The following is a 12,804-nucleotide window of genomic DNA, read 5'->3' on the forward strand; positions in this document are numbered from 1 at the left end:
TCAAATGTTCGTCCAGATTCAATGGATTGTTTACATGACCATATATATGATCGGTCTTCTCTCTGTGTACATGAAAAGTGATGCCGTTTTAGCTTTACATTATTATTTTAGCATTACATTACATTATCAACACTTGAATTATGACAAAATAAATAACCTGCGTTGCTTATGAATGCTTGCGTTTTTACAGTTCTAGCTCACATCTAATATTTAGTGTCAATATATAGCATGAAAAGCATCATTTTCATAGATTATTGCTTGATGTTTACGTACATATTCGAGAAAACAAGCATTACATATAGAACAAATCAACACGCAACACTGAACGATGATTTTCGAATACTGCAAAGTATAAGAGAGCGTGAGAGTAAATCGACGGAAAAATATTTTTTCAACTTTGCAATATTTTCTGCAAAGGCAGTTTTTTCAAATAATATTACGAAATTCATCCAAATGAAGCATCCAACGGATGTATTGAAGTTACCACTATATGTTGATGTAGTTTTAAAACAAGAGTGCTTCCCCGATTCAGCTGGGGAATGCATTTTCTCCTCAGTGGGCGGATTTTTTCCTGGGGGTTGTACAAGCACGTGGCTGTTTTCTTGTCAATAACTGGATTACGGTAATTAGAGAAGACACTGTACGAGAAGTACGAGACACTGAAGACGACCTTATTGTTGAGGTCGAAATACGTATCTGTCAAGGTACAATTAAGTGGTGGAATTAAATGGGATTGTACAAACTCGTCTTATGACAAGTAAAGACATTCCACTAAAAAGCTCAAAATAATTTTCTTAACTGCAATCATTGCTAAAAGATTGGGGCAGTGAGAGGAAAGTTTGATTTTCTTATTACTATTATAGTAATATACTATGATATTATACCACAGCACAAATATTAGGACAAACATTAAACGGAAGATCCAACATCATTTTCAGAAATTGTTCTGCCGTACTTGTACCCTTATGATGAAACTAAGCACAGCTATGCCAGGCTGGGAAAAAAGTTTGCATGGTGCTAATTCCACTTGTACCACTCATTACTATCCCTGTTACCCTTCCACTTGCCATTATAATATTTCTCGGGTACTTATTCAAAAGGACGTATGTGATTTTGTAAACAAAGATTCAAACGTCGATTTGTCCGATCTTATAACCCTCCCACACAAACCATCACCATAGACAGATAGGGGGAGGCTTCGGCTACCTGTTGGTGTTGTTGATTTGCGTCAGTGTGCCATCAGATTGGACAAATCCACGTTTGAATCTTTGTTCACAAAATCACATACGACCTTTTGAATAAGTACCCGAGAATTTATTTCTCACATCCACATAGCCTGAAACGTGGATTATGATAGCCTTTGGTCGCTTCTTTCTTCATCTGGTATATAGTCCAGATGGTTAGCGCGTCAGTCAAGATGCGCTAAGTGTGGAGGGTTCAGATTCAACACCCGTCTTTGGCCGATTTTTTTGTAGGGTGACTGAGGTTGTCGAAGTATTGAGCTCTCCAAATGAATAGAAGTGTGCGCCATTCCACTGCATTCCTCTGCAAGTGTTAGTGATCTTTTTGCTGCAACTAGATTACCACCCACTTTTATGTTATCCATCCTACACAGTGACAATAGTATTGGCGATGCTGGGCTTGGAAAAGTCAATACAGCATTTCATTCCTCGATGGGGGAGTGTAAAAATAGATTTAATGTAGGGTGAGTGTACCAATTGTCGCCATACATAAGAACAACTATTTTTTTAATGATATGGAAATGCTAATATCATCTTCCAAACTTGGACGTACATGTTCATGATAGCATTAGAGGCGAAAGTATAGAATTGATAGTTCCGTTAGGATACGGCAGGCATGAAGAATGTTTTTATAGAAGTCAATTTGAAAGCGAGCGGAGGGCAATATTTGTGATGGCACATATCACACGACCTTCCTTCTGCCAAGCTCCCGTATGAAGGGGAGGGAAGAATATCAGTGTGGAAGCTGATATATCTCCACTGGCAAAAGGAAGGTGGTTTGACTTGCTCATATGCCATCGCGTGCGGAAGGATTTGCTATCGACGAGTACTGTCTGCAAATTTCTAATATGACATCAGCATTTAGTCGAATAGGATTTTTATTGCACAGTTCTGTTTTCTCATTGCGTCCGTCTCGTCGCAACCAACTTGGCTGCCTCGGAGAGAACAAAGCAGAGAAAGGCACTGCTGCTGTACCGTCGACCAATAACAGCTGAATTGATGGATGCCCCCACCAAAGGTAGTACACTAAATTAATGATTTCGTGTGTGTTATTTCTACGTGAAGTTAAACGATTTACAATGATATGCACACCAAAAAAATTTGACTTTTACTGGTAATGTAATCAATGAAACTAATGTAGATACAGATCATGTAATCGTTTCCTCAATGTAATTATGCGTTGAAAATCATGCACATAAACAGAGCATGAATTAAACCGTATAAATACATCACCTTTCCATTATTCCTACATTATTTTGAAAACAATACTTTATTCACCCTGAAAATTTATTTATAAACCATTAAGTTTACATGATATTATGTGAACCGAAACTAAAGATGGCCATGCTTGCGACGATCACGGTAGAATGTAAACAAAACATTCAATTCCATCAAGGCAGCTGCAAATGCAGCGGGAAACCTTGGTTCATGCAACCACCGTCATACTAAAGTGAGGTTTTTTCATTACTACTACAAAGCAGCATCCATGATGCTGCATTTCATCGGTGTACTTCATCAGGCGTTTTCTTAAATCGATGGAAAAACTTCAAATTCTTGCACTTCATCCAGTCAGATATTTCCTCTTGACGATGCGCATGCGCTTACTCAGAGCATGTAAATTTACATTACCTAACTAGAACTCGATCACGACGGGTTCGATACGGTATGATTGATTCACCATAACTCAGAACCTGTTACTCGTTGGACAACATTGGTTTCAAGAAGTGAAGACGGTAGACTGGTATCGGAACGGGCTATCACTCTGCGGACCTTAGTTCGATTCTCATGTTAACCGTTTTTTTATTTATATAGCATAAAATAGAACATGTAAATTTAAAACAACACATAAATTTAAGATGATAAGGGATGCAAAGATAAAATAAATTGTAAATTTCTATCGTTTATCATGCTCCAATTATGTGCATGATATTTGATGTAAATGTACATGATTCGTTTGAACAGTGTGGAAATGCTAATATCATCTTCCAAACTTGGACGTACATGTTCATGATAGCATTAGAGGCGAAAGTATAGAATTGATAGTTTTTTTAAATAAGTAAAAGGCATGTGGGTGGACTTTATATATCTTGCGAAAGGTTTTACTTCCTGCTCTTTACAACAGCTGTGAAAACTACAATAAAATTTGTTATAATCCTCAAAATTGATTAATCCTTAATAGGGACGCATGCACCATTTATGGCACTATTCTTAATTTTGGTTCCTTATTTGGCAAATCCCATTGTTTTCTTATGGGATTGGCCAAATTGGGACCACTAGTGCGACAACTGGTACAAAGGACGTCAAAAACTAAGCAAAATCAATTTTTACAATTATGCTTTGCTTGCTTCAGAGCAGATCAAAGGTGTTATCGTATCATATGAAAACGCTTTATCGATATGAACTTGGTTTGCGGTGATTTGATTGGTCAATTGGCACCCTCGAGGTTAGCTGCGTATCCTTGCTCGCTTGATTCGCTTTTATAGAAGAACAGCATGGTATCGTGCCAGCGCATTGCCGGCTTTCCAGGTGGCCTTACGCGCCTGCTTCCCTCTGCACGACTGGTATCAAGAATGATGATGCCGCGTGCACCCCAAATTGACCTCTCTGCGATAGGGTCTGTTCGCCAACACACAGAGGGACTTGCCGACGCGGTGCCTATGCCTGCCCCAGTCTTGACGAGGACCCCTTTCCGTCCTCGGGCTCGGAACCCGCCCGGTTGACCGACGCCGCGAAAGCGACGGTACCATGTTGTTCTTCGCGTGGCCACTTGTTCGACAAAAGGATCGAGTTCAACCACAGGGCACCGGTATGACCCATGAAGCCAACTCCGAACCCTTGGACCACCTCCTATTTGCGCCTGAACTAGCCATTCTTCGAGGGCGAGGCCGAGTGTCCGAACCGGTGAAGATACTGTCTGAAGCAACCATGGCCTGTAAGGACCTGGGTCAGGTAGAAAGTGATTTCCCCATGGAGTCTCTTGACCCACGTACCTATCTCCGGTATCAACCTATGCATCCATCTTACCTGCATTATGATTTTGCAGCACGCTTAAACGCCGGGCACTTCGAACCCCCCATGGGGTGCTTGCTATTCGAAGCTTTGCTGGAACAAATCAAACAATTGGGAGGGTTCGTGCAGCATTGTGCCTTATGTCCCTTTAATCCACAGCATCGGCAGAGCTTGCTTCTGTCAGTCCTTTGCAGTCCCTATGCTTGTGCCCCGGTTCCAGGCACTTGAAGCAAACTTCGGGTTGCTCGTATATACCCACAGGGCACACCGACCATCTCACCTTGACGCTCCCTAACTTGACTACCTTGAAGGCGTCCGCTGCAGATTGCCGAACCAATGCTACCTGCGTCCCTGCCGAACCTTCCGTAGCCGAACGGCTGCGGTTCAGCTTCCCAGCCTCATTACCTCATTAGACTTTGGCATCGCCATCTTCGCTGGCACGCCCTCGGTTTGACCTTGCCCGAGTTCGCGAATCCTTGGACCTCAGTCTGGGTAGACGTCGACTCCACGGATTTCACGGGTTTGCACTTGGTCGTCCCGACCGCCCTCTCCAGCTTGGCGTCCAACATCGACTTTCGAAGTTTCAGCAAGCTCCCCTTGAGGTCCTTACTGATATTATGCTTCGAAGACGCAAAGTCGATGATGGCGTCCAGCTGTTCCGTCGCCACCTCGAATGCCGAAAGCCGCGTTTGCGGTTCAACGCCCTCACAAGCCATGGGCCGTCCATAACTACTACCGGCGTAGCCGTGGAGAAGGTTAGTGACCCACGCTGGCGCTGCGCACCGAGCTGCCGACTATTGCCTCTGACCTCCTAGGCGGAGACCTGAACAACCCACCTTTTGCAAAGGGGTTGTCGCCTACACTACTACCACTAATTGAAGAATTGACTTGTTTTTCCATTTTGGTCCCACGAGTTGCTCGGGAAAAGAGGTCCACCACGCCAGAGCCCAGCATGACGCGGTAAGGGACAATTACTGTTGAGGGAGCCCAGGTACCCCCCAGGCTCCGTTGAAGGCCTAGCTTATTATTTCACCCCCCTGGCCATGCATCCCCTCGGCACGGGTCGCTTAACGCCTTGGGATTAGGGTTTAGGGACGATGGTTCCCTTGGTGGCACCCCCTCACTCTAGCTGACGTCAGAAGGACAACAGTGCCCAGGCTGCACTACCAGCTAAGTACAAAACCCTTAGCTGGCGGTCGATTGTCATCGGAAAACCCGTGGAAGCGTGAGATTAGACCTTGTGAGGACCAGAGCTGTGTAGGTCGACCAGACGTCAACTCTCCATTTCGCAGCCCCCTAATGCAAGGGCCTGCCATTTACTTTAACGCAGTCTGTGCATATGTCGCAAATCATGACAAACTGTACTATGTATTATTCAGCTAAAAACTATCTTATTTAGCTGAAATTGTTTGTTGGGATGTCACGGTAGTGTTTATCCCAAAATATGAAGAAGCAAAGAGTCAATCTAACATCATTTCTTCTGAAATGCTTAGTACGTATTATCGATCATCACATTCGTAATGACTGTTTAGCGAGCATTCCATTCATGTTAATCAATATGCTTACCAATCTGGGCAACATCATTTACACGTTTCTCGAAAAATCTCCAAGAAACAATCACGTTGAACAATGCTTTTGTTTTCCGTAGATCTTGGATTGCTAAGTGTGCTTGGTTTTGTTGTTGACAGTACTTTAATGTCGATTAGAAGAATGTTGACTTGAGCCTGTTCATCTTCCAATGTAGATTGCTTTTCAGCGCAATTACGGTTTTGTCAAATACTTCTTTCGACTTCGTTAAAAATTATACCGAGATTTTGTTGTGTTTTGTTTTCAATAAGAAAACTTCGTTCTGTTGAATGCCACAGTTTTCCAAGAGCTTGCACACATCGTTAATCGATGATCCCATTATGTAGATCGGCAACAGTTTGATCTTCGATGACTTAAACGGCTGAGAGTCCTCACTAACCAGTTCTCCTTCATCATCATCCATCAATTCGTCAAATTGATGCGGTGTCGGCACCACTGTTGATGATACTGTCGTTTGCTTTTGGTGCTCTTCATTCATTCATTTCATTTATTTAGTTTACATCTAAACAGATAACACTGAATCAACAATTTGACGCCACAATACACGGTTCGAGGCCGCATCTCTCCATCCTCGAATACGCCCCACGATCGCCAAGTCGTTTTGCACCTGGTCTGCCCATCTCGCTCGCTGCGCTCCACGCCGTCTCGTACCTGCCGGATCGGAAGCGAACACCATCTTTGCAGGGTTGCTGTCCGGCATTCTTGCAACATGTCCTGCCCATCGTACCCTTCCGGCTTTAGCTACCTTCTGGATACTGGGTTCGCCGTAGAGTTGGGCGAGCTCATGGTTCATGCTTTGCCGCCACACACCGTGTCTTCTTGCACACCGCCAAAGATGGTCCTAAGCACCCATCTCTCGAATACTCCGAGTGCTTGCAAGTCCTCCTCGAGCATTGTCCATGTTTCATGTCCGTAGAGGACAACCGGTCTTATAAGCGTCTTGTACATGACACATTTGGTGCGGTGGCGAATCTTTTTCGACCGCAGTTTCTTCTGGAGCCCGTAGTAGGCCCGACTTCCACAGATGATGCGCCTTCGTATTTCACGACTAACGTTGTTGTCAGCCGTTAGCAAGGATCCGAGGTAGACGAATTTTTCGACCACCTCGAAGGTATCCCCGTCTATCGTAACACTGCTTCCCAGGCGGGCCCTGTCGCGCTCGGTTCCGCCCACAAGCATGTACTTTGTCTTTGACGCATTCACCACCAGTCCAACTTTTGTTGCTCACGTTTCAGGCGGGTGTACAGTTCTGCCACCTTTGCAAATGTTCTGCCGACAATGTCCATGTCATCCGCGAAGCAAATAAATTGACTGGATCTGTTGAAAATCGTACCCCGGCTGCTACACCCGGCTCTCCGCATGACACCTTCTAGCGCAATGTTGAACAACAGGCACGAAAGTCCATCACCTTGTCTTAGTCCCCGGCGCGATTCGTACGAACAGGAGTGTTCGCCCGAAATCTTCCCACAGTTTTGCACACCATCCACCGTTGCTTTGATCAGTCTGGTAAGCTTCTCAGGGAAGCTGTTCTCGTCCATAATTTTCCACAGCTCTACGCGGTCTATACTGTCGTATGCCGCCTTGAAATCAACGAACAGATGGTGCGTTGGGACCTGGTATTCACGGCATTTTTGAAGGATTTGCCGTACAGTAAAGATCTGGTCCGTTGTCGAGCGGCCGTTAACGAAGCCGGCTTGATAACTTCCCACGAACTCGTTCACTAATGGTGACAGATGACGGAAGATGATCTGGGATATCACTTTGTAGGCGGCATTAAGAATGGTGATCGCTCGAAAGTTCTCACACTCCAGTTTGTCGCCTTTCTTGTAGATGGGGCATATAACCCCTTCCTTCCACTCCTCCGGTAGCTGTTCGGTTTCCCAGATTCTGACTATCAGTTTGTGCAGGCAAGTGGCCATCTGCTCTTCCATGGTGCCATAGTGCTCTTCCATTGTTACTGAAACTGACGATCCCGACATTCTATCCACTAAACGCACATGGCTAGGACTTTATACTGGGAATGAAGCAATGTTTTATCTACACACTCAGACCTCTTAAGAGATTGAGGATCAGTTGCTGATGGGTTGGCCGATATTATTGTTCAGAATTCTTTGAGACGTCCTGGTGGCCGCATCCTAATCCTTCTGATTATTCCTTAGGTTTCCTCAGAATGAATATTCACAATTTTTAATTACGATCGCGACGAAAAAATACGGTCTCCAATCCTATTTAGAACTTTCAAAATTGTATAAAATTATAAAATAAACTTTTGATAAGCTTTCCATTCTTAACAAATCCTTAACATTTAGCAATATTGAACAGCCTTCAAGACCTTTTTAAAAGGTTGTAGCTTATTTAAGGCCAACTTTCCAAATTAATACATATTTTAACGCGTCTAACGTTTGTGTTATTTTTACGCCTTACATAAACTAGCCTCATGTTAAATATTTATTTATTTTTTTTCAACTAGCAATAATCGCACCTCGGTTGAACCTCATTGGTTACGATATCGCCACTGCGCAAAGCTAATATTTATTATTTTATACCAATAACAATTTTCACAACCTGTTATGAAAGTGTATTCAATTGTCTCATTACATTCCCTGGTATCTTTTCCATCCAACAGGTGAAAACTGGAACGGTGTGCCGCTGGATGAATTCGCCGGCTGTCAGAGCAATCTTGCAGCCAACCGGCAAACCCGCATGCTGGCCGACCTGGCCCTGGTGGGCTGCTACAACAAAACCTACATGCCATCGGTGGAGCGCGACCGCATCATGCTGGCCAGTGCCAAGCGCAACCTTGCCGCCATGTCCTACTTCGGTCTAACCGAGCACCAAAAAATCTCCCAATACATCTTCGAGGAAACGTTCAATCTACGGTTCGCGATACCGTTCGAGCAGCACAACAACACCGTCTCGACGACCACCATGAGCAGTCTGACGGTCGAGCAACGGGCCAAAATTGATAAGCTAAATGCACTCGACATCGAGCTGTATGCATTCGCGAAGAAATTAATGTTCCAAAGGTAAGGCAATTTATCTAGTTTGGACGTCCTTTCGGCAAGCCTCGCTCCCATTCCCAGACACGACGATTTTCCCACATTAGATTGACTAACGCGGTGCTGCCTTGAGCTGATGCACTGCAAACTTCTCTTCTGCTTTACGCTGGGCACCATATCGGAACTATGATCGTAGCCGTTTGTAGTCCATGCTTTCTGCACTCTTCCCGTTATCTGATGGGAAAAGTGCCATTAATTGAAATTGTAGGGAGGAGCGAAAATGAAGTAAAACAAAAACTAGCCTAATGTTAAACTGGCACGCAAGCGATTTGTAACTAAATGTTATACAACTTTGCCTTCGGACCATAGCTTGTCATCGCACAGTGACCGACTGGTAGGAGACAATTAGTGGTAAACGAAAAACAGTTTTTGATTGTAAATCAATTTGTTTTCAATAGCTTCACTATTTTTACACAAAATAGATTATCTCGCGCTGAGTTTCATTGGGGCGTAACTGTATTGATCGAATTCTCTTAATCGATTTTATATTTTGTTAATAACTCAACTTTCAAAAGCTACACCCGTAATTATTGATTCTGGTGCAAGATACAATCATCTTTTATCACACCAAACCATTAAATCATCGACAAACTAGCGCAATTCGGTACAATAATAAAAAGAAAACATCGACGAAGAGAAATCGATCTTTACAGTTACGCCCCTATGAAACTAAGCGCGAGATATATATGATATCCATAAAGTTGTGTAAAATAGGATTTGTTATTGTTTTGCAATACAAACGTTAATCTCAATATGAGAGAAATGCTAAATCATGTGCTACTTATTACTCTAATACTGCATTTTGAGAAACTACTTAACACAAGTTTCTTAGCCTTCGAATCTTATAATGTACTTGATTCTGGTTAGTCACTGGCTACTGTGCATTCACCAGATGATCAATTACTAGTAACTAAACGTTAAACGGATTAGGACAATACAAACGAAATATTCGCAACAAGAACCATAGTACATATGTATATGCGTTGAGCTCAAAATATTCTCGTGTTTATGCGACCTCTGATAGCTTAGTAGGTAAAGACACGACATAGCCAACTGAGAGATGGCGGGTTTGATTCCCTTGCTTTATTCCTTTGTATCGAGATGAAATGAGATGAATTCGTTATTGTAAGATGGACAATGGACATAGGCGTAACTAGAGTCTCGGTCTAGGGGGGGGCCATGGCACCAGCTGGTGGGATGTAATTCTCGCTTAACTTTTCAAAAGGACCTAAGTAACATTTTTTTCATGAATTAACTTGAGTACTGCAATCAAAAGCTTTCATGTTGTTTTGTGGATTGCGCTATTCAAATTAATTCATGAAAAAATGTTACTTAGGTCCTTTTGAAAAGTTAAGCGAGAATTTTCAAAGGCGATTTAGAGCACTGCGCGCATGGATTTCAATAGAAATTGTTTAACTAAGTTTATCGCTCATTCGTCCTAGAACTAACATAAAAAAATCGCGAATAATACAATTGATTTCCAATGATGCTGTGATTGCTTCAAAACGCTGTGTCTGTGTCAACTTGTCTTCTCCATGTTACTAAATGTGAATAAGTGTGTAATCTAAGATTCAAGAATCTTCTTCGAGTTATCTATAAATGAAATTCGATATGAGTATATTTCTAAAAGTTTTTAAGCATTTCCATGATTACTTAATGCATAAAGATCTCGATTTTTTTGAAACTTGAAATTTTTGAAACTCTTTAGATGTGGAATAAATTCCACGAAATTTTGTCATAATCAATATTCAAGTATTCATGCAATTCCAAAATGTATGCTATGTGCTGAAATAGTTAAGTACCGATGAACACAAGTTTCTTAGCCTTCGAATCTTATAATGTACTTGATTCTGGTTAGTCACTGGCTACTGTGCATTCACCAGATGATCAATTACTAGTAACTAAACGTTAAACGGATTAGGACAATACAAACGAAATATTCGCAACAAGAACCATAGTACATATGTATATGCGTTGAGCTCAAAATATTCTCGTGTTTATGCGACCTCTGATAGCTTAGTAGGTAAAGACACGACATAGCCAACTGAGAGATGGCGGGTTTGATTCCCTTGCTTTATTCCTTTGTATCGAGATGAAATGAGATGAATTCGTTATTGTAAGATGGACAATGGACATAGGCGTAACTAGAGTCTCGGTCTAGGGGGGGCCATAGCACCAGCTGGTGGGATGTAATTCTCGCTTAACTTTTCAAAAGGACCTAAGTAACATTTTTTTCATGAATTAACTTGAGTACTGCAATCAAAAGCTTTCATGTTGTTCTGTGGATTGCGCTATTCAAATTAATTCATGAAAAAATGTTACTTAGGTCCTTTTGAAAAGTTAAGCGAGAATTTTCAAAGGCGATTTTCAAAGAGCACTGCGCGCATGGATTTCAATAGAAATTGTTTGACTAAGTTTATCGCTCATTCGTCCTAGAACTAACATAAAAAAAATCGCGAATAATACAATTGATTTCCAATGATGCTGTGATTGCTTCAAAACGCTGTGTCTGTGTCAACTTGTCTTCTCCATGTTACTAAATGTGAATAAGTGTGTAATCTAAGATTCAAGAATCTTCTTCGAGTTATCTATAAATGAAATTCGATATGAGTATATTTCTAAAAGTTTTCAAGCATTTCCATGATTACTTAATGCATAAAGATCTCGATTTTTTTGAAACTTGAAATTTTTGAAACTCTTTAGATGTGGAATAAATTCCACGAAATTTTGTCATAATCAATATTCAAGTATTCATGCAATTCCAAAATGTATGCTATGTGCTGAAATAGTTAAGTACCGATGAACACAAATTTGGAATCCTAAAATGTTTTTTCTTCTTCTTCTTCTTATTGGCATTACATCCCCACACTGGGACAGAGCCGCCTCACAGCTTAGTGTTCATTAAACACTTCCACAGTTATTAACTGCGAGGTTTCTAAGCCAAAGTTACCATTTTTGCATTCGTATATCATGAGGCTAACATGATGATAGGGTTTTTTATGAGTCATAAATTCCATGAGTCATAAATCAAATTCCAGAATAACATAGGGTTTTTGTAGTTACTGACGTCAGGAAGAGGCTTTATTATGGTTTTCTGAATAGGTGAGAGATTTCTCTGCAAAAATCAAAGAGACTTGAGAAGCAACCAAATCGATCTGAATTGTGCTGCAAAAGAAATGTTTTCTGATACGAACTGGTTTCTAAATTTAAATAATTTTTTATATTTTTTTTATCCTAAAAAACAAATTCTAACTAAAGCAGGCACAAAAGAGTTTTCCGATGATCCTTATGAAATCGCCAAAAAATTAAATGGAACAAGATCTTTTGAGGATTATAAAAATATTTCTTTAATGCAATCTCTGTTGTGAGTGTGAAGGTTGCAAGTTTTGTCCTAATAGTTTCGATGGAATGCGTTGTTGATTTTTCTGTCATTGTAACAAAGATTCTTAAGTTATATAATTTCATATCTTTCTGTACCAGAATTATACAGCAAGAGCAAAAAGCTTCATAGGAATTTGATCAACTGTTTTGCGGCATACCTTGCGATTAACTCGAAGATTTTCGAAAGAATGGTCGTTCGAAATTTCATTGACCGGTTGCTTCAGTCTTTTTTGAAGCGGATGGTAGTTTAATAGAACAGAAATATTTATATCTTAATACAATTATGTTTTTATGTTTCTGCGACCAGGATACAAGTCAAACAAATGCAGAACAAATTTATTATTTTAAGCTAGCAACTGAATTAGCAGCGGCATTGATTTTAGCTTAAAAATCGAGAAAATGTTCCCGAATCCAACTTAAATATTTCGATGCTTTGCTGAACTAATGGTCATAGATGTGATAACGCAACAAAAATATGTTTATAGAATTCATAATCAAAATTAAGAAATATGTAGGAAATATGTAAA

The 12,804-nt window shown here is 41.2% G+C and overlaps 1 protein-coding gene and 1 non-coding gene across 4 annotated transcripts in view; one reads left to right on the forward strand and one right to left on the reverse strand.

Annotated features, from left to right (window-relative positions):
• LOC134226879 (heparan-sulfate 6-O-sulfotransferase 2) overlaps positions 1-12,804 on the forward strand; it is an 89,342-nt gene that overhangs the window by 75,021 nt on the left and 1,517 nt on the right. For all 3 annotated transcript variants that reach the window (XM_062707953.1, XM_062707951.1, XM_062707952.1), the window contains exon 5: positions 8,464-8,863. In XM_062707953.1, coding sequence (XP_062563937.1) covers positions 8,464-8,863 — 400 coding nt within the window. The remainder of the gene's footprint in view (positions 1-8,463; positions 8,864-12,804) is intronic.
• LOC134228210 (U4 spliceosomal RNA) lies at positions 8,229-8,364 on the reverse strand. The gene has a single exon (XR_009983877.1). It is a non-coding gene; the product is annotated as a U4 spliceosomal RNA (small nuclear RNA).

This window comes from Armigeres subalbatus, chromosome 3, assembly GCF_024139115.2.
Source record: "Armigeres subalbatus isolate Guangzhou_Male chromosome 3, GZ_Asu_2, whole genome shotgun sequence".
Taxonomy (NCBI): Eukaryota; Metazoa; Arthropoda; class Insecta; order Diptera; family Culicidae; genus Armigeres; species Armigeres subalbatus.